Genomic DNA, 23,082 nt, shown 5'->3' on the forward strand with positions numbered 1-23,082 from the left:
TGGATCAGGGTTAGAGCCGCAAGCAAAGAGGATGGAGGGCGGGGTTCTCAACGGCAAAACTCAGGCTTCTTACTGCACACACACACACACACACACACACACACACACACACACACACACACACACACACACACACACACACACACACACACACACACACACACACACACACACACACACACATACACTGAAAAGGCCAACACAGACATGAAATACATAAATAGGATTTAGTATGCATACATATAGCACACCAGAAGGCAAACAGGCTCGGCTAAATATGGAAAGACACTTGCAGTGAAGTGTATGCGCGTATGCAAGCATTCCCTTACACATCCATGCAAACACACAAACACAAACGGAGGGGCTGGCGGGCTCAGCAGTGTCCATTACAGGCTTTCATTAGTATGGAGATTGTGCTAATTGTCCCCATAGACCACACAGGCAGCGCTCTGCAGGCTGAGCTGTGAGTCCATGGGCTGAATGGAAGAAGAGACTCTTTAAACATCTTATTGTCTCGGTCATGACCCTTATTAGCTCAATTATAAATCAGTCACTGACTGATGCACTGTTGACTGTGCCAGTCCAAATTATGCAATTTCAGCTCGCTGAGTTGTTATTCTGCAAAAACTCAAGTTTAGCAAAACATCAAGTAGAACTATAAAGTAAAAAAAAACTTCTTTAGACGTTGCTTCGAAAGAGACAGGCATCCTTAACACCGATACACGGAAGATCTGTTAATGCTAATGCAGATTACTGGTGGTGAGTTCATGGACCGTGTTAAAGTAAAACATCTGTTTTTCGTGTTTTAGATTGGCCGATTACCTATCACAGATCATCACGTACGCCAAATATTAATGTAAATTATAACTTTCCTTAATGTGGAACATAAATTATGATAAATATTGATTGATTCTGTGCACGCACACGCACGCATGCACGCACACACACACACACACACACACACACACACACACACACACACACACACACACACACACACACACACACACATAATGCACACAACTGAACTTAATTTATTTCATTTGATTGACTTCAAATATTTAAAAATTGATCAAAATCCAACTTACAAATAAACATTTTTTTAATTAATTGTCCAAAACTACCTGAGTAAAAAAAAAAAGGAAAATCATCATTCTATGAGGTTTTAGATTTTCCAGAAGATGAGTGTTAAACTGAGTGTTTAGGTTGCTTTAAACAAAACGGCATGAACTTTCACTGCTAACATTCTGCTGAGTGGATTCTGATCTGGGTGGGACAGTTCAGGCTCCTGCAGACAGGAGAGGGTCCAGTTTCATTAGCAGCTGCTCAAAAGCTCCTGATCAGTCAAGTAGAGGAGATTGAACTGTGAGCGGCGCCTGTGTGACCCCGCTGAGCGAGAACACAGGGAGGAAGATCTATACCCGCGGATGCTGCCACCGGAGTCTTTGTTCTCCTGTGTTTGCTGACAGGCGGGAGGGTATTGACAGGGGCTCACAGTGCGCTGCTCTCACCCCGGCTACTGCGCAGTGTAAGTGATATACGGGAGCACACACACATACACTCACAAGGGCCTTTGTGGACAAATTTCTACTCCTCTACATGCACAAAAAGGCACAGAATTGTTGCTTCCAGTTTGGGGTTGTCTGTCTGGAGTTTTCCTAAACCCAATTTGTCTTTTTCTGAACAACGTTGGTGTGTCTGATGCTGGGATACCACACACAGCACAAAGAGATGCTCTGACCTTTATCCACAGACAAAAACAACAACAGCAACCATAAACAACACACTTATTACCTCTTTTTGTTTTCAGTTACAACTTATATTTAAACCACTGGCAACATATCTGAACAAAAACATTCAGTCACCCACCTTGCCTGCTGCTGGTGGTCAGTGTCTGGCAGGCCTCACTTTTGTCAGTGTGCCCTGGGGCAGCTGTGGCTACATTGTAGCTCATTCCCACCAGTGTGTTGTGTGTGTGTGTGTGTGTGTGTGTGTGTGTGTGTGTGTGTGTGTGTGTGTGTATGTGAATGGGTGGATGACTGATTCCGTTGTGAAGTGCCTTGGGGGGTTGTAGAACCCTAGAAATACAGGCCATTTATGGTTGACATTTTAAATTCATTAAAAAAAATTTCATTCATTAGAGCTGTTGAAGCAAATGTGAAAAACAAATCAGCTGACATTTTTTGCCTCTTAACCTTCTAACATAGTATAAATATTGTGGAGATCTAAAAACGAATGAAGCGGTTCTCTCGCACCAGCGGCTAGCTCTGAAGAAGACCAGAAAGGTGGTCGAAACGCCAGCAACAAAAGGTAAAAAAACCTCTTTCTGTGTTAAAAAAGAACCAAGTAAAGTAGTTACACACAGAATGAACGCACAAAAGATGGTTCTCTCACAATCGTCTAAAGACATCCGCCAGTAACATGTTTTGGACTGAAAGCAACCACTGGACCATCCGGTTGTCTGTCTCACCGAACCGCCGCACTTCCCTGGGTCCTCCATTCATAACTCCTGCATTAAACATCAGAACTCCACTGGTGTGAGAGGTTCTCCGCTCAGTAACATCAGAGAAGGAGAAACAGCTGGCTGCTACCTCTTTAGGACAAACTACCAGAGTCCCAAAATGAAAAACACTATTTGAAGTCACAGGCAAGAAAAGACGTTTGGACCTAGAAAACAATGACTGGTGTTTAACGCTCGCTCGTTTCCTCTGGCAATGCGTGTTTCCAGTTTCGGTGGAAACGGATCCAGGGAAGATACCCGTGGAGAGGGGTTAACGTTTCATGACCTAGCTTGTTCTGCAGATTCACTGTAGCAGCTTTAATAAAATAAAATAAAATAAAATATGTTGCTTAAAAAAGTTGCTTTTAACAATTACTTAAAATATTTTGTTTGCATGTTAAACCATATTTGTACCTTTTGTGAATCTGTACAGAAATGTGTCTTAATGTAATAAAAACGAGACATTTAGCCATAAAGCTGCAAAAAAAAGCATATTTAAACAAATTGAGAACCATTTTCTCCTTTTGTGTTTGTCAGAGAAGTAGCTGAGGAAAATAACAAAGACCTCTCTAGACATACAATCTGACAGACTATTGTTTTCACTCAGTTTTGCACAAATGAAAAACCAAAAGTCCCTCAGTGCTTTTGTCTGTGATCCGCTGTCATCCATGTCCATGCTTCGTAGGTGCTGGATCATATCACTATCCACGATAAGAGTGTAAACTCCTCCTGATTCCTCTCTTCTTTTGTGCGTTTGGTTTTCTAACAAGAATCTGCTAAACCACCTGTATCGTTCCATCATTTAAAGATAAAAACCATCTTCATCTGAGATAATTGTTCACTCATCCAGGCAGACACAATAACAGCTTTGAGGAAGTGTGACTAACCCAAACACAGGTGTGTATCACACAGGTGTATCCACTCAGACCAGCAGCAGTCAGCACGGCGATTCTGACAGTATCAGATTTTATCTGAGGCGGATCAGTGATGATAGGAGGGATGCTGTGGGGTGGTGGCCAGAACTTTTCAACAAGTTCTTACTGGGGGTGTGCTCATGCTGCAGCTGATGTCTGATGAAGGCCCTCATTTTGGCTACAAAACCAACAGATTGGGAGGATGCAGCGGTTCTGGTTTTGTTTGAAGTCGTCTTCCTGCTTTTCTCAAGTGCTGCTTCCTAATGGCTGATTTTTCTGCTGCTCACCTGCACAAAGTGCATGAGGGACAGGTGTGTGAGGGGACACAGGTGGCTGTGTTTTCTTTAGTAGATGATGTCATGTGTTTTATTTTTTCACTTTTGGCTGTGTTCAAATTGATTAAATAACTTAACAACATTCACACGATTTCGAAAAGCATTAAAACATCCTCATTTCTAACTCATCACTGATGAATGCAAATGTATTTTTGTGACAAATGTGAACTTTTTCATTTCTTTTTCAAGCTACACATAAAAAAATTGTTATTTCTCACCCACCTCTATTTTTTATCCTAACAAATGTCTTTCTATGTGCTTCTATTTCCTGCTCTTTTTTGCACTTATTTATTGGTGGTCATAAAATTCATTTTTAATCCTTTTTAATAAAGCCAGAAATCCTCGCATAACATAAAAAATCAGATTTTTGTTTTAAAAGAATTCCTAACTTTATTTATTTAGAACTTTTTTGTTCATTTTCTTTTCCCCCTGTCCTTTTTTACATAAACCATCATATTTTAAGTTGAGGGCAGGTTCTTAAAGTGCTTTATTTTGCAACACACTAATAGCTGTACAGTAACCTCTGAGCAACATCTGGGAAACACATCTGGATGTTCAGAGCATGCCTCACACACCTGATGGCAGGAGGAAAATACGGTTTATCCACAGTTTCTTGTAACAAAAGCGTTCGAGGCTTTGATTTCATCGACGTCACACTTTTGTTAGATTTCTACAACTATAGTTTTCTAAAGATCTTTGGGGTATTTCTAACAAATGTAGATGGAATTCCCGCTCAGATATCATATTTAATATAAAACTAGTGCTTTTGAGGGAGCATCGTAGTGCCGCTTATGGCTAAATGACACTCCTTAGGGAGTTTTACGCTAACCGACTACGCATTTATCCTGACTGTTTAGGAAAGTTGAGCGCTTGTTTGAGCGACCCCCCCTTCATTTATTCCTTATTAACCACTAATTGAGAGACAGAGCGAGCGCCGGAATGAAAACGAGCGACGTGATGAGGAGACGTCGGCATAATGAGCACCAAAGAGCAACAGAGAAGGAGAGAATTAATGTGTATTAATCAGTGGTCTGCCTGATGGTGATCTGTATATTTGGAGCCAATCTAATCTCTTTCTAATGAGGTTTTGTGATCTGCCTATTATCCTCCTGATGTCTTTCTGGATCTCTATCGGCACACTTAAAGAATAATAGTATTTTTTCTTGTGTGGAAACAAACAGCTGAAAATATAGAATGAACAAAAAAAAAAGGGCCTGAGGCTAAAGTACAGTTTGGATCTCAGCATATTTCAGTGCAGCTTGAAGCCATCAGAAAGAGTGACAGGTCTCCAGCAAATGGTTTTATAGACGTCCGCTGCAGGGACTTCTTGATCCAACACCGCAGCTCGGATTCTGACAGACAGCAGTCAGAAAAATGATGTCAAAAGTCTGGATTGTGTTGTCCAGAGTATAAGAATCTGTACGTTCTCAGTCGGAGAAAATAATATAAGTGTACTCCTCCTGAACTTGACGAGCTTGTCTGGATCTGTTTTAAGCTCTTTCAGCTTAAAAACGTTTAATATTGAAAGCCAGCTTTAAAAATAAAATATAGCTTGTTGCAGAAGCAGGTGGCATTCAGTTCAGACTCAGAGTATCTCAGGTGTGGAACACAAAAAAAAACTATTTTTAACGATTTTTCCTGATTATAATCGCAGTTTTTCATGCAGGCTGAACAGGATAATAGTCTCCTACATCTATTTCCTACACCTATCAGCTTCTGATAGAACATAGATGGTGAAACTCTAGGATTAGAAAAGCTGACAGATCTACGTCACTCTGTCACTTAACAATCATGATCTCACCTACCTTGACTCAGGACGGGGAAGGCTGTTGTTGGTTTAGCGTCGAAGAGAGAGACGAAAATGTCTCGACTAGTAGCAGGGTTAATTTTGACAAGAAACTTTAATTTCGTTTTAGTCTTTTGATATAATCGTCTAATTTCTTATTTTAGTTGACTACAATTATTTTCTGTTTTCTTTAAGTGAAAAATTTTTCGACTTATTTAAAAGAACTGTTAGCTACACCTTGGAACTGTAAGGAAATGTGAAAAATTCACATTTCACACTTTGGATGAGTGAAAATCTATAGTTATAATATATAAGTTTTCATAAAAATAATTAATGGAAAATACCAAAATGAGTCGTGACTATTTGAAATTGTGCTTTTCAGTATTCATATAGTAAACACATCTGTATAATGTGCAGTAATATTTGTAAACATGAAAGAAAATGACATCATACTATCAAAACAAAACACAACAGCTCACAACATGATGATGAGCAGGAAATACCTCCGACTGAAGATGACAGGTAAAGGTTTGAGTAGATGGAGAACAACATAATCTGACTTTAAACAAGGGATTTTACCAGTTTCCAACACAGAGTCATCATTTCTATTCAAGCATATTTTGGAAACCTGGAAAGATTTTTCACTATCAATAATATTTTAGTAGTAAAAAAAATACACCTAAATGTTTTTTATTCAACTTCTTCAATAAAATATCTGGTTTAAAGTCAATTTTAGGTAACGTTACATTTTCTAACATGCAGACCCCCCATTTGATGGATTGTAAGTGGCCTCATATCACTAGAAATGGACATTCCTAACTTTCCTCCTTACTTTCACCCTCTCGCTGCAATGTGGAAGTCACTACCAGAGATCATTGAGCCATGCATCTCAATGAGGGGCAGATTGATTGTTTGGATCCGAGCAGAGGCAGGGTTCGATCTTTGCCCTCAGGACCTGAAAGGAAAAATACGGTCACAGAGACAGTCGCACAGCTCCCAAGTCCACTCTCCGTCACCGAGATTATTGGACACATGTATGCCGAGCCACGCCCGACTGGATGGAACAATCGTAGAGACTAATGGGGAAGCCGAGTGAGAGGCAGAAGGAGAAGGAAGGGGAGTGAAATTTTGAGTTTGTGAGCTGATTGACCAGTGGTCAGAAAGGTTATGTCCATTGATCTGTGGGGCAGAAGAAAAGGACTTTGGCCTGAGGTGCTTCAGAATGAGTCTATTTGGGGTTCAGGAGTCCCATCCATTCCCACCCGAACCCTTTTCGTCATCTGACTCCCCCTGACTTACATCTGACACCTCCCGCTGTCCATGTAAGCACCAAGCACTACAAAGGCCAAAGGCCAATCAATGTCCCACAAGAGGTTGATACAGATCTTATTAGTCAATGAATGATCATTAGTGGTCTAACGAGACATTGATTTGCACTGAGGCCAAAGGTTGTGGTGAGTGTCTTTAATGCATTAAACACAATTGATTGCCGAGTAGGAGGGATGTTTTGAGGAATGCTGGAATTATATTGGACAGTGAGAAATTTTAGGTCAAGCCAGGAGAGGAGTGAATGTGGTTAGGATTGAGTACGGAACCAAGCAGAGCATTTGTCCTTTTTATGCCGAACCGGTGCCACAATTCTGCAATTAATAAAAAGCAGATATCTGCTAAGTCAAAGGCAACTGGACTCATTGTTTCAAAGGCTGGAACAGCAGCCTTTGAAAGCTACGGAAATGACTCTGCTCATAGCAGATGTGTTACTACAGGCCCTATTATGTTGCTCATTAAATACCCAACCTCTCAATAGGCCATTATTTCCCCAATAAAAAACAAACGGCGGCCTGCATACTTTCCCTTCTCCCCCTCTGCTTCAGAAGTCAGCTCTACCTCACAGTCGGCTAAAAACCCTGACTAATATCCTGCATGTGATGGTTTTAAATAGGAAGCAGGCCGCTGTGCAGGGTGGAGTACAGGTGTGGCAGGAGCCAATGGATTTTATAGCCCTCCATCTCCTCTGAAAGTGTGCCAAGGACCTGCCTACGCTACCCAACACTGCAGCGTTAGCCGCCAAGCGTTAACTTGACTCCCTTCACCGATCCCCACACCCCTACTGGTTATATAGAGTCTTTGCTTGTTATGGCTTTATAGAGGGATTTCTGATGTGCTTAGAGAATTGTTTGATGACTGGGATAATGATGCCATTTGGAGTGAGTCGTCTCAGGGTTTTATTACCAGTGAACACAGAGGAAAACAGACCTACCCTACGACAAAGGGGGGGGGGGGGGGGGGGGTCTCCACGTCCTCCCCTTGATGTTTGCTCATGTGTCCCCCTGCCATTCAAAACCGTCCAGTCCTGCTCACGTCAATCAGAATTACACCCCGTTCACAGGTTTGTCACCGGGGGTACGTTCGTCACCATGTCTCCCCCACAGAACAGCCTTTTCATGCCCCAGCATAATGTCAGCGGGTAACATCCAGGCCTGATGTGATGTGGCATTCACTAAAGGTCATGTTAGGCATCTCCGCTCCATCTGCATCAGCAGAACTGGCAGCCGTCATATGGGTGCTGGCATCGGCCATTACCCAGGGCCTCAGGGGGACTTGATGCTTGGCGGATTTGTCAGCAGGATTCTCATCTCTATGTTTCAGGAGAACCAGGGACAGTCACAGGCAGCACTGATGCAGAGCAACAGAAATCTGGTTTTGACCATCAATCATACAAAAGTAACGAGATGACAACATCTTTTTGGTTTTCTTTGGAGGAACTTCATCATCTCATGGTGCTGATGGGGGTGCGGATGAGGCAGAGGCCTGTCGTGGTGTTCGTATGGACTATGTGCTCAACTGGTTGATACGTTTAAGTGTTCTCTCATACCAGCTTTGTGTATTTTGATAAGCTGTGGCAGAAAGCTTGGGTTGAGTCCACAAAGGTAATCAACTGCAGTTGTAGTTAAATTCTTCCTGTGGTTCAAGATATACGTGACTAATAGACAAACACGCACACACACACCTACAAAAATAACAAATAATCTGTTTGTTTCCTGTTTTAGTTCCAAAATAAAGATTCCACTTTTTTACAAAAACAACACATTGATATGTTATTGCACAAATCCTTATCAAAATAACCAGCTGGCAAACTTCTATTCATATATTAAAAAAAACAATGACAAGGCTTTGTGAAGGCAAAATGACAGCTGAGAAAAGCTAGACAGTCAGGACACAAGGTCCTGAACTGGCGAGACGCAGAGAAAGAAAAAAGAATCGAACAATTCAAGACAGTCAATCCTTCTGGAGATGAGCCAGTCAGAGTCAGCACAGCCCGGTGTGAACGAGCCAACCCATCCGAGCCAGTTGCCTTAGCAAGGGATCGGTTAACGAGCCCAACAGGCGGGTTTTACAGCCTCTGTTGGGTGTCTCAGACCCCCCAGGCTGCAGAGGGACTGAGGCGACTAAAACTGACAGGGTTTATGTGGGCAGCAGAGGGGTGGAGATGCGTGAAAAGGTGCTCATGAACTAACAACTGGCACTTAAAGAGCACAGCGCAAGCATCTTAAGTATGTCTGTGCACACACACACACACACACACACACACACACACACACACACACACACACACACACACACACACACACACACACACACACACACACACACGTTCGTATTTCTACCCATATGAGGACCTTGAATTGATTTCCATTCATTTTTAAAACGTATGCCTAACCAGTGTATTCCTAAACCTAGCTTTAAAAAATTCTTAATTCACATCTTACCTCTAAACCTAGCACCCAAACCTAAAAAGATATCGGTTTTGGTTCCCGTAAGGCCCATCGGTCAGTAGACGGTTAGTGAGTATGCTAGAAGAGGTCCTAAATAGAGCAGTTAAACAAGTACACACACACACACACACACACACACACACACACACACACACACACACACACACACACACACACACACACACACACACACACACACATCTGTGCATCCAAACACACCTGCTCCAATGCCATTAAGCTGATGTCTGTGCGGAGCGGAGTTGACGGATTGGGTGGAGATGCTAAAGTCAGAGGGGGTGGGATGGGGGGTGAGTCAGGGGGGGCTTATCCAAAAAGTGAACCAATAAAACACCTGAAAATCAAATCCCATTGCTCTTATCGCGGCGCCATTTACAGACGTTATCTGTGCAGGTAATGTGGTTATAAATTCAATTTCAGCACACAGATTTCATTGTTTACTGATGCCTGCGTGTTCCGGGCGACAGAACGCCGAAAGCTCGGGAACGCTCAATGCGTGTCGGGAAAAGTCATTTAAGCTTCCACAAGGGGATGTAAAAAAGGCGAGGAGCACTGGGATAGAGGGTGGAGGTGATGGTGCTGATGGGGAGAGAAGAGCTGTCACACTCCCAAGGACACCTGACTCCAGCTTCTTCTTCCCATCCCATGTTTTATTTAGAGGCCATTTGGTTCCTCATTACGGGGTCTCATAGCTCAACTGATGTCAGGCGCTATGATCCCTCAGATAGATAGTTGGGCTTTTCCATCACAAAGCATCTGACTGAAAAGTGTTTGTTTAGTGTTCAGATCGGGGCCTTTTTTCAGGAGGAGACTAACAAACACGTCAAGTTTGCCGTTTCTTCACCAGATGGAGCAAATTTACCACAAATCTTTATCTCATCATTTTTGTGACTTGTAAAGATGGGGAATTAGGTTCATCATGCCTACTGGCTCTCTCCTTATGATTGATGGCTTTCAGCAGTAAATCACCTCATCTACTAGGTAAAATCTTGATATAGTAGAGCTCCTCAGGCTCCCAGCTGGCTCCTTATGGCAGTAATCCATCAGTAGGGCCCAATGGGCCGAGCGGCCCTCCTGGGTAATGTTCCTATTGACAGCCTATGATGTCGAAACGCTGACAGCAGGGGGCCTCAGCAAAGTGTGTGTGTGTGTGTGTGTGTGTGTGTGTGTGTGTGTGTGTGTGTGTGAGAGAGAGAGAGAGAGAGAGAGTTTCCTTTACTCTAATATAAACTGTCAGGAGAACTGATAGGCCTACTAAACACACACAAACACACTCTTTAGCTGCAGGATGTAAAAAACAATAAAATCACTGCTTGTATAATAAAATTTTGAGACAACTTAAATTACTTAAATTAATTTTTCTTTATCTTTTTATTTCAATGCATTTAGTCACGATTCCTTTCTTGTCACTCACGTGTGTATGTCTTTGCAAAATAATGATTGGATTAATGATTTTTATTAAGTTTAATAATTTATACAATAAAAATTCAAAATTTTACAAATTTAGGTTCACAGAAACAACTATTGAAATTTTATGATTTTATGGCTTTATTTTTTCTGATGTGAATCTATTTCTGTTTTGAGATCATTATGGTTTTGTGTCTTTGTTTTATTTTGTTTTGAGCTATGTGAAGCACTTTGTGATTCTATGTCTGTGATAAGTGCTATTTAAATAAAATTTACTTAATTAATACTTGTTATGTTTGCCACTCTGATTTTTTTTTACAGCCAATCATCTGGTTTAGAAAAAAATAAGCATTGTCAAAACTCATCCCTACAAACATTGTGTTTATCATAAATCAAAAATATACATGTTTTGGGGGCAAATATTTATATTTAGTTGTATAATTTGTAAAAAGTGAGAAATTTGTCTTACAGGGACAGAAAAATTCTTCGTTTGCTTCATGAAAAAGTAAAATTTCATGGCCAAAAAAGAACAACTTTGAATGTAATGCAATGTAATAAATAGCTTTATGAGAGCGCACACTTGCTTTTTTATATATTGGTACCCTGACTATGTTCTGTGTCAAGTTTTCTTTTAGCTACAAGTCGAACCACAAACAAGAAGTCAAATTCATTGTACACTTTTTAAAATGCTGTCTTTCTGCCCACCTGCCCAGGTAAAGTGAAGGTTCTGTACGACACTCAGGCCCCTGTGTGTCCGGTTTGCCAGGCTGTCCTACGACCTGGAGAGCTGCAGGACCACATGGAGCAGGAGTTATCTAAACTCGCCCAACTACACATCAGGTATGTGTTTCTCATAATAAATGATGCTTTTCATGACATTTTTCTCTTTCTTTCATGAAACAAAGACGTAAGCCACAAATTCCCTAACAGCAATCCTGAGATCACAACTTTCCTCTCTTGATCCATTTCTCACTTTCTTTCTGTTTTGCATCTGACTTCCTGTTCAGGAGATAACTCATGTCGTATCCAGAGGCCCCGCCCTTTTATTTCAGCCTGGCGGCGTCTCTGGTCGTCTTTGTCACCTGTGTGCAGTGTTTACAAGCTGCCTCATTGTTCCCTACATATTTCATATTGCAGCAGCCTTCGGGCTGCAGGCGACAACTCATGCAGCGGGCGGATAATGTCCTCCTAATGGCTGCTTTGAGCCCTACACACGCACACACACACATTCACACAGTGTAAAATACAAATATAGACACACACATTACCTGCTGCTTAGACCAGAAGAATGATTCCTCCAATAAAGACATTACACTCCAAATCTGCTTAACGACCGCGCCATAGACAGTAATGGTTTCAAATTGAACTTTGCCCATGGGGACAGTGTGTGTGTGTGTGTGTGTGTGTTTGTGTGTGTGTGTGTGTGTGTGTGTGTGCGCGCGCGCGTGTGTGTGTGTGTGAGAGAGCAGAGGTGCTGTATTTCTGTGGTTTATGTGACAATGTGAGACAAAAAAAGGCTCAGATAAACAGAAGATAAAAGCAGCAGCAGTGTGGTGTTTGTGGGTTTAACTTGTTGTGTAGTTGGGTCATGCACTTGTGCGTTGTGTGACTTGACTTCAGACTTTCCGATCATTTTGTGATCTTCTTTGGTGTTCTGTTTCTCTTAGTCCAGTTCAACAGGACCTCATCATGAGGACGCCGAAGGTGAGCAGAACTTTAATAAAGGTCAATAAAGGTGAAGTGTTTTACAAAATGCTCACTGTGTTGGGTTTGTTATGTCCAGTCTTTATCACTCTCCCTGCACATCAAACGAGAAGGAGGCTCTCCCACCTCGTCTCCTCGACCACCTGAGGAACCTCACTCAGACCGATACCAGGTATCATTTAAGAATGTTACACAATGAACGGTTTAAACGGGAACATGATGTGCTAGACTGCAGACTTCCTCCTATAACCGACAGACCTTTTCCTTTGTTTACATGCTGTAATATTAGAAAACACTGATGTTTAATATGTTGTTTCAGCGTTCTCTCTTGAAAACTATTTTTACTTTAATTTTGGGAGAAAATACTCACAACACAAGCAGCTGATGAGTTCTAGATGTCAGCTCCACAATCTAACCGCGGGAATCCTTTTCATTTGTTGCACTAATGGAATAAATAATGTACAACAATACTTCTTAAAAAACACCCATTGGGAATCACTTTTTTATTTGCAGCTTTGCATATTGTTGTGCTACTTAAAGTTTCATAACACCCTTTTCCCCATTTTTTATTACAATACATTTTAAAATCTTTTTTGTTTTATTTATTTATTTATTTGTTCTTGTGAAGCGTCTCGTGATTGTTATCTTGTGAGACGCCATATAAAAATAATTTCTTCTTCTTCTGCAAGACCAAAAAACTACACTAGAAAAATACACATATTTGATTTATTTAACCTGGTCAATTATTTTGTCCAGCTTCAGTTGTAAAGAATGATTAAATAAAATAAAATTAAATGAAATTAATATTTTCATGCAAATATTAAAATGTTCAGTCAATACGATCCTAACATCAAGAAGTTAGGTTGAATTAACTTGATTAGATGGTGTTTGGTCATAAAAGAAGTGCTTGTACAAATGTGGTTGAACCCGTGTAACTCCAGTTAATTGTTTATACCTGTCTACACAAGCAGCTGCTCATTTAGAAGCAGAAGAATAATCAAAAACAAACCACTGATTTTCTGCATTTGAATTTAAGTCACTGTTCTATTTGTTATTTAATCAAGTTTCATAAATGTTTTCTTGTAGTCTGATTTATTATGATGTCCTGGAAGTAAAGAAACACCAAAATACAAAGATTCTGGGGTTTTCAGGGGAGTCATTATGCAAATCTCACTTTGTCCAACCTTTTGTGTTGCCCTATAGTTCTCTACTGCCTCTATAATCACTCCAAACGTGAATAAAAACTGTCCATCTATGTTCTGTTTAATTTTGGTTTCATTAATGCACCTTAATGGGGAGTTGTAATGATGGAAATTTGCACAAAACCACCTGTCAACGCTTAGCAAGGCTTCAGCTCTTCACATGGAAGAGCAGTGGCTCTACTCCAAGCCCCTCCTGCATGTCTGAGCCAGTCCTCAAAGCAACCAATCAGAGGAAGGGGTGGGTGTGGTCAACAACAACTTATCATTAAACTGAAATGGCTCATTCTGAAAGGTGCTGAAACTTTCAAGATTAGAGCTGATGAGATTTCTTTATGTGTATAATAATTCTATGGCCTGTTTTGACCATAGAATTATTATATCTTATTTTAAAGGGACACTTTGCAAGTTTTTCATATTTTTTAAATCATTTTCTTGAGCCAGTAAGTGCTAAAATGACCCTTTACAGGGTTAATGAAAAGCCACCCAGACCCGACCCCCCTGTGGCCAGAATCCACTTGCAGCTTCTGTTGGGAAAAGTTGAGCTGACATACCTGGCGCTGCAGTCTGCTCCAAGCACGTTTCCTGCACGTTTAGCATGAACACAGCTGATTTGTTTAATTTAGTGATGAATCACTCCTGCAAACACTAAGGAAGGCTGGGGAGACATTTAAGCGGTTAGATTAAGGTGAACGCACAGAGAGGCGATGGGTTTTGCCTTCAATTCCACAAATGGACACCAATGGGGTGCTAAAGGCAAGCCAAAACTGCCAAGTTCCCCTTTAAAAACGTACACTATGTCCCTTAAAAAACCAGCAGCATGTCGCTGAAAGTTAAGAAGCAACTCTTAGTAAAATTATTGATGATAGAGAGTTTACAAATGGAAAGCACTGCCTAATCAAACTTTGTTCAATAAAATGAGAACCTTTTTATCCTCTGTTTGTTGCAGACGTTTCTCCGAGTGCGAGCCAACAGACACACCAGGCTAAACGGTACGTTAAAGGTCTAAATGATGTGTTTCATAGCCAGTGAGACTCAGAGCTCAGTCTGGATGTTTAAAACAGTAACAACAGTTAAAGCTTCCTTTGTTCACTCTCATGAGCCCAGTCATGTGTCCCAAAGCCCTCCCGCAGTCGTCACATATCTCCCCCGATTTTTCCCACACCATCTCCACCGGCCTAGCGCCCACACGAGCAGAGGAGCTATTAACCTTTCAACTTTGACCTCTTGATATGTTAACAGTCGATGACCTCTGCTGGTGCAGGTGCTACGTCAAATCCGCCCCATTGCGCCCACACAGCGCAGGAGCCCACCTAGAGTGCACACAAGCTGGTAAGAAACACAAAAAAAGCTTGATTTGTTTTTTTTCTTCCCCACAGTCGAGTTTTTGTTTTCTTCCATCTGACAGGTCCTGGACTTCACCTGAAGTCTGCTTGTTTTATGACAAAGCAAAAGAACTTGGGATTATCTTTGGGGATGTTGAAAAGTCAGAGGCCAGAATCGTTCTGCAACCACCTTGGTTTCATTTAAGCTCCAAAACAAGATGCTAAATTATTATTGGTAGATTATCGACTGAAAGTTGAAGAAAACATGTTAATGTAACTGTGACTTTTGTGATAGAAATCATTTGTTCTTACAATTGTATTATATAATCAAACATAATTTGTTATAAAATCCAAATTTAATGATCTTATGCTACATTTTTATTTAAATTTCTGTATTATAAAAGCCTAAAGTTGCATATTTATCCATTTAATCTGTCAATTTCAAACATTTAAACAACTTTTAAAGCACTTTTGACATCTTCCCAAATTGTATAACCGTGCATGTCTAAAAAAGTCATTTTTAGTATTTGACATCAACTATGATGTCACAGCTTTATAGTTGAGTAGTAATCCACATTGTGGTAGCTCATTATGTGACGTTAAGTGTCCCCTGAAATGACTCTGACTTTTACAGACTTGCTGCTATAAATGTCAGATGCTGCATTAATCTTTAAATTATAAAAAAAATAAGCCACGAGGGATAAACACCCCAAAGTGATAAGACTTTTTTTATATGCCATCCTAAAATAAACCCTTAACAAAGCGGCTGTAAATGAATTAACTTCTGATCAGTTAATAATGATTTATTATAAAACGACTTCAGCTCTAGGTGAGGGACTCCTGATGGAGTAACAGTTAGTCATCAGACGCAGCATCCTGACACTAACTCACATTAAAAACTTATTTCCACGGAGATGCTCCAGCTCTTAGCTGACTCCTCAAACTGCAGCTGCTGTCGAGCGCTGTTAGCCTTTATTGGGCCTTATAGGAGGACAGCATAATGAGCTTCTAAACACACGTCAGGGAGGAAAAGAGAGGGAGTGGTGAGGAGGTGCTTTGCTGCTGATTAATCAGCCTCCCTCTCTCTCTTTCTCTTTTTGTTTGATGAGCTCTTCTTCATCTATGACCGTCTCTTTAACCCTCATTATGCTTGCCAGGATGGCAGCGCTCGGGTCACATCCACCAGCACTCTCTGCTCGCCCCTCCTGCTCTCCTGTCATCCAGCTCGAATTAGAGGGCCCTAAAACTTAATGTCCCCTAAAACAATCTGCAGTCAGTGGGGTCGCGGAGGGAGAGGAGGTGCTGTTGGTGTTCTGCTGTGTTAACTTTCATATTTTCAGCGAGGACAGTGTGGGAGGACGATGGGATGACGGGGGGGTTGGCTAAACGCATGAAGCACTTTCTGTGAGACAGATTGTCTCTGAGATCCACCTGATCGTTTGGTCATACTTTTTTAAAGCATCTCACCAGTTTATCAATGTGTGTTTTTATCCGAGTGTTTCATCCGTGATTGACAGCAGCAGGGGGAACTCTGGGAAAATCCAGCTCCAGGATTTTGCACAAATATGATTTTATTTTAGAAAAAGGATCTTTTAAATGTTAGACACACATTAGGTATGCTGTTTTCCATGATGTAAATGACGTTACTACTTTAGTTTAACAGGCATTTTCTTGTCAGCAAAATAACTAAATGTTTAGAATTAAAAGCTGTTATTTACATCCAAAAGTCCTCATCGAGGTGATTAAAAACACTCATCTGTGCAAGCCACAGTGTAAAATCAAGAGTGTAGTGATATTTTTGCATTAGTGTTTTGAAATGAATTAATAACTCTGGTAAACATCAATTGAAACAACAACTAGATTTATGATTCTTTTGCATTTTAAGGCTAATATGGCAAAGTTTTGTGAAATTTTACTAAAACAATAAGAAAGCATGAATTTACCTAAAATTTCTACAATAATCAAAATGAATAAAATAAAATAAACATTTTCCTGACCTAATAATTTGTCATGCGAGATGCCATGATTTCATATTTGTTTCAACATGACACACTCTGCATTCCTCAGGTGTTTATTAAATGTTTCTCTGGCGTGATTTAATTGTTTCATTTGTTTGTTTGTTTTTTTGGGGATGTTTGTTAAAAAAAACTATTAAAAACGGACAAAACCTGAATCTTAGTGTACTTGTTATATGGAGGAATAACGAATCTATTCATGTACCAGAAAGTAGAATGTTTTTTGTAATTATGGCTCACTTCTCCAGCATTTCATCATTTTGCGGAGAAAAATCCAATCTTGTATTCTTGATTTTAACTTTGAACTCTCAACTCATGCGGCCTTTTTGCCATTTTGTCATCCTTCTGTCTTCCATCTGCTTCCAGTCAGGGTCGGAAAACTAAAGAGGAGAAAACCAGAAGATCTGCAGGTATGCACTTCACTTTTTTCAAAATTTTCCTGAAATACAAATAAAATGTGACATTTTTATTGTTTAGGATAATATTAATAACATTTAGCAAGTTGAGCTTAGATGGAGAGAATGTCAGCGACTTCAACAGTGAGATGACGTTGAAGGATTTTTTCACGTGGGATCAGGATCGCTGTCAGCTCTCCGAGTACTCATGTGGAAACACAAGCAGTGCTATGAAAACACAGATGTAGATATGAAGCTCCAGGCTGCTGGAGACATATTCATCCTGTGTGTGTGTGTGTGTGTGTGTGTGTGTGCGTGTGTGTGCGTGCGTGCGTGCGTGTGTGTGTGTGTGTGTGTGTTTAGGAGGGATCAGCAGACCTGGTGCCACTAGAGGATGAGTGGAATGAGAGAAGACGGTTACCAATGACATCTGTAGGATTCAAAGGTACGAATAAATCTGTGTGTGTGTTGGTGGTGTGTGTGTGTGTGTGTGTGTGTGTGTGTGTGTGTGTGTGTGTGTGTGTGTGTGTGTGTGTGTGTGTGTGTGTGTGTGTGTGTGTGTGTGTGTGTGTGTGTGTGTGTGTGTTGGTGGTGTGTGTGTGATCTTTGTTAGCGGAGGGTGAATAAAGTGAGTGGCAGCTAAAGAACCACTGAACTTTTCAGTCTGGATTATGATAGAATGAGATGCCCTAAAGGTTCACTTAGTAGTAACGCTTTCCTTCACCACAGAGGAAGGCGGTGACCTGCAAACTCGCTGCAGGCCGGGCGACAGAAAGATCTGCAGCAGAGCTTTCTTTTCCCTAAATTTGCACCAACAAGAAACATTTTAGAATAATTCAAATCGAATTCTTTTGAGAAGAGAAGCTGGTTTGAGCCGATGTAATGGTAAACGTGTTTCCTCAGGTGTACCGTTGGTGAGTACCACTTGTAAAGAGAGTCGGGACAGCGATGCAGACCTGGATGTTGATGGAGACGACACCTTGGAGTACGGCAAAGCTCAGTATCCTTGATCTGTAGTCTCTTTGTTTGAAATAAAAAATAATGCAAAACATATGAGTGAGAATCAGAAATAAAATGAGACGTTGATTACGTCATGGAGGCTTCCTATTTGGTACTTTTAGGTGAGTCAGTCTCACAAAACAAAAGTGTATCAGTAACTATAATTCTCTGTAGTTGTGGCTGATATGAGCTCATCTTCCAGGATTATTTTAATTTACTGCAAAATACTTACATCATCAGTTAATCTGATTGTGTACTTTATCCTGAAAACTCATCAGATACTCAGTGGTTATGAGTTTTGCTTTCATGAAACCAAACTGAACAAATCTGAACTTTAAAAAACGACACAATCAGAGAAAGTCTTGAGTTTAAAAGTCTTATTATCATCTGAATATTCTAAGATTAGAAGATCAAGGACATCATTCTGAGTGAGTTCCTTCCACTCTGGGTTTATCGAGTCTATTCTGACATAAATAGTCTCTTTTCTAATTCTTCAATAAAGTGATATGCTCGATTAAACCCCATTGAAAATTTACATCATCTTTACTTTTATAAACAATATAAACATGATAAATATGAATATAAAGTGGAAGAATTTATTGAATTTTAAAATGATCACAAACACACACCTATAAGGCAATATTTTCAACATCCCCAGTTTTTAGATACATCTATTTTAGACAAATCTATGTAATGATTTTTCTAGTTAGACATTTCTGGTTTGTGTTGCTTTTTTCCTGACTTGAGTTTGCAGATACACGGAGATGGACGTGATCCCCTGTTCAGCAGAAAGCTCCAAAGAGTCAACAGTGAAGTGAGAATCCCACGCAGTCACAGACTCACGTCTGAATGTTCATCTATGACCTCCCCTTCCTTCATTTCTTTGTTACGCCATGCTCTTCTTCTCTGTTAAACGTGTGGATTTGCTGTGTTCCTGCAGCAGCTTGCTTCCTGATTCGAGACTGAACCCCAACTTCTCCAAATGGTCAAATGAAGGTGAGTTCAGCAAACTCGGGATTTTTTATCCAACTCAAAACCCCTCCAAAATGAACATAAGGGTTTGTGAGACGCTTTCAAAAATGTATTCGATCATTACTTCATTTCTCAGGTTACTTGGGGAGCCCGTCTACGAGCGGCGGGGAGAAACAGGATGGCGGTCTCACCATTCTCCAAAAAACCTGCAAAAACTCCGAGATCGAGACGTGAGTTAAACTCTTGGCTGGACTTGGTTGGAATATTTCTTCATTCTAGAATCATTCTCTAAATCGCAGTCACACAAAAACGTATGTTTTACTTTTAGAAGTGTGTGTGCACAAGGCAGCTGGTGAAAAGGAAGGGAACTTATCCCAGCATGCACTGCAGGCCAAAACATTTTCAGGTGGGAATGAGCCAATCAGAGCTGAGGGAGTCGAGCTGTACTGAGTTCAGACTTCCTTTCCCCGTAGCGGTGGTACACAACACCCCATTGACGTGATGATCTCATCAATCAAGCGCCTAGCAGGCGTCGCCAGCCGCTACACGTGTTTCATCCCATCTAATGCTTTGTGTCCCTCCTGCCCTGCTGTACAGTGCGTTTACCCGTACAGTTTATCCTGCATCTGTTTGTGTGTAAACGTTTCTGTGAGGACCCCCGCCTACTCCCTAAGCCAGCTCCTGTCGCCCACCTATGATAAATGAGACAACCAATGCAGGCAATGTGATTGCTGCTGAATTTCATGCTCAGTGTCCATGTTGGCCAACGAATAATTTAATCCGTCTTCAATTTATAAATGACTCTCCAGCGCCTGTGCAACTCACACTGCTTCCTTCCACGCCTCCCTGTTACTGTGGATGGTTTGGATCTGTGTGTGTGTGTGTGTGTGTGTGTGTGTGTGTGTGTGTGTGTGTGTGTGTGTGTGTGTGTGTGTGTGTGTGTGTGTGTGTGTGTGTGTGTGTGTGTGTGTGTGTGTGGTTGTGTGTGTGTGTGTGTGTGTGTGTAGGTTTTCAGAGGATTCCACACCAACAACGCTGGACACTCTGAAAACCCGGATACGAGACCTGGAGAAGCAGCTGTCAAAGGGAGACAGGTTTAAATGCCTCATCTGCATGGTGAGTATAAAGACAGATTAAATCGGCAGAGCAGAAACACGTAAAGCTAGAAACCTGGTGATGTCACAGCGGGGGGACCGGGCTTTCAGTAATAAATCAGTATTATTGGTCGTGGCCTTTCATTTGGGATATAAGCAGGACTTGGTATTTATTCTGTGTTATTTTCAGCCATTGGTTTAGATTTATTTGTTCTTTTGTATAAAATATTTTGAACTCAATTTTGTTTTAACTTTAAAAGTCTGGAAAATGTGATGTTAATCTTTTTTTTTCTATGTAATTTTAATGCAACAAAGATTGGTACAAAAAAGTATTGACTGGATTTAAAAGTGTAAAAGAGAGTTTTAAACTCAAACTGGTGAAAAAAATGAAGATAAAGCATGATTTCAGGAAAAAGCCCTTTTTTTTGACAAATAATGAAAATCATCATGCCAGAACATTAACTTCGTACAAACAAAACAAACAAAACAAAAATGAAAACACACACACATCTATCTATCTTCTATCTTCTGTCATCTGTCTGTCTGTCCGTCTGTGTATATATATATATATATATATATATATATATATATATATATATATATTTATATATATATATATATATACAGTATATATATATATATATACAGTATATATATATATATATATATATATATACAGTATATATATATATGGTCTGTGAACACGTTGAATCTATTATTCTGTTCTTGATCTAAAAACACGAAAAGACATTTAATGTGCAACAATTAAACTTTTAAATGTGGCACAGATGTCACAAACAAAATAAGATATTTGAGGTTTTAACTGTGTTGTAAATTCCTTCAAATCTAATAAGGAACTAATCTACTTTTTATCTTACTGTGATCTTTAGAGTTTTAGGTGCTTTACTCAATTAGAGTTTTTGCTGAGAAAGCATTTAAACAAGTGATACATTTCATATTTAGTCATAAATCAGCTCACCTGAATACACAGGTAAATCTGAAGTATTGTCATCTATAAATAAAACAACAGAAATGTTAAATACAGTTTTGTGTAAATAACCAGAAATTATGATTCTGTCTGAAAACTTTCAACACAAAGCTTAACGGTCCCTTCGACATTAATATTAGTAACAAGTTTGATAAGTACAGATGAAAAATTAACTCATTATCTGATAGAAATCCTCCATGTTTCCTTGATTATTCTCCCAGTGTTTGATACTTTTACTTTAGTTTAACAGCAAGCAGGTCACTAAAACATCACATTTAATGAATCTGCTACTAAAGCACTAACTCATTCTATAGATATAAAGGCTCTTGTTTGTAATTATTTTATTTGTCCTGAGCTCCAAAAGTAAAAGATCTGTAATTACAGACATTTAGAATAACTTAAAAACACAGATAATTACAACTATCTAAAAGGAACAACTTTACAGTGAAAACCTTGTTAATTTATGGCGATTATAAAGCCTGAAAAGAAATAACCTGCTGTTCTGTTAGAGGTTGGTCTGTTGTAAAGGTGTTATAACAGCATCAGGTTGCCATCTAGTGGCAGCCTTAGGTACTACAGTTGAGACTCACCTGATCTCCGTCTGTCTGTAGGACACCTACACCACCCCGCTCACCTCCATCCAGTGCTGGCATGTTCACTGTGAGGAGTGTTGGCTGCGGACGCTGGTAAATCCTCTCATCCAGGCTCGGCCACATAAACACAAACACTTTAGTTCTAGAACATTTTCAGGCTGATTTTATTTATATTTCCAGGGAGCAAAGAAGTTGTGTCCACAGTGTAACACCATCACCTCACCTGGAGACCTGAGGCGAGTGTACCTCTAACTCTACCGCACCCTCAAGGAGAGGGAGTTCAGATTCAGCCAATCAGAGGTGGACTTGTGGGCAGCTGGCCTGTTTACCCACTCCCACCTTCAGATCTCCCTGTCAGCACACTCCTAACACCTCCTAACCTCTGTGGGGCAGAGAGCGTGACCTTTGACCTGAAGACAATACAGCTGCAGCATCAACTGGATCATTAAAAAAAATCACCGGTTGAACTCTCAGGCACTAAAAAGACAACAGAAGAATTCCTTTTGGATCGATATTTATCAATTTTTTAAAACTCCTTCTGTTTGTTTCTATGAGGATAAAAACTGTTGAGCTGAACTGCGAAGCACATGTACAAAGTTTTGTGTTTGGAGTGACGTGTGTGTAGGTGACGTTGACTAGCACAACAACCTGACTGTATTTACTGTACAAACTTTGTCTCTGCTTACATCATCTCTGATTGGTTTAGCTGTTTTATGTTGGAAACGTCTCTGTCAGCCACATTCTGTCCTCATCATGGAAGCATTTCTTTGTATCTCTTTATTAAATCAACTTTTTATTAATATTACTACAATAAAATGTGTGTCTAAGGAGTATTGTTGCTGTTCTGTGATCTATACCAAAGTGTGTGGATTGTAGTAAAGTGTTGTTGTGCTCATTAGCCTTGTTAGGGGGACTTTGTGAGGCGTGGCCGCCCCTTTAAGAAGTCGGTCAAGGCAGGATTAGGCAGCTCCTCTGGAGGTGAGAGACTTTAAATCGAGCTATTCTGAGCCTCTGCTGTGTGACCACTCGGGTTTGGCCACATTAAGGTTCAAAAAAAGGCAA

General features: G+C 40.3%; 1 protein-coding gene across 3 annotated transcripts in view; it reads left to right on the plus strand.

Moving 5' to 3' along the window:
* rnf220b (ring finger protein 220b) overlaps positions 1-22,407 on the plus strand; it is a 29,166-nt gene extending 6,759 nt beyond the window's left edge. The window contains exons 3-16 of one of the 3 annotated variants that reach the window (XM_015970550.3): positions 11,450-11,576; positions 12,404-12,440; positions 12,520-12,612; positions 14,589-14,631; positions 14,882-14,971; positions 17,346-17,389; positions 17,738-17,819; positions 18,278-18,374; positions 19,128-19,187; positions 19,314-19,369; positions 19,482-19,575; positions 20,353-20,461; positions 22,039-22,113; positions 22,201-22,407. In XM_015970550.3, the coding sequence (XP_015826036.3) occupies positions 11,450-11,576; positions 12,404-12,440; positions 12,520-12,612; positions 14,589-14,631; positions 14,882-14,971; positions 17,346-17,389; positions 17,738-17,819; positions 18,278-18,374; positions 19,128-19,187; positions 19,314-19,369; positions 19,482-19,575; positions 20,353-20,461; positions 22,039-22,113; positions 22,201-22,272 (1,079 nt within the window). In that variant the 3' untranslated portion in view covers positions 22,273-22,407. The remainder of the gene's footprint in view (positions 1-11,449; positions 11,577-12,403; positions 12,441-12,519; positions 12,613-14,588; positions 14,632-14,881; positions 14,972-17,345; positions 17,390-17,737; positions 17,820-18,277; positions 18,375-19,127; positions 19,188-19,313; positions 19,370-19,481; positions 19,576-20,352; positions 20,462-22,038; positions 22,114-22,200) is intronic. The other 2 variants (XM_015970551.3, XM_015970552.3) reach the window with 2 other exon arrangements.
* Positions 22,408-23,082: the final 675 nt, after the last annotated feature.

The sequence above is a fragment of the Nothobranchius furzeri genome, chromosome 8, assembly GCF_043380555.1.
Source record: "Nothobranchius furzeri strain GRZ-AD chromosome 8, NfurGRZ-RIMD1, whole genome shotgun sequence".
Lineage (NCBI taxonomy): Eukaryota > Metazoa > Chordata > Actinopteri > Cyprinodontiformes > Nothobranchiidae > Nothobranchius > Nothobranchius furzeri.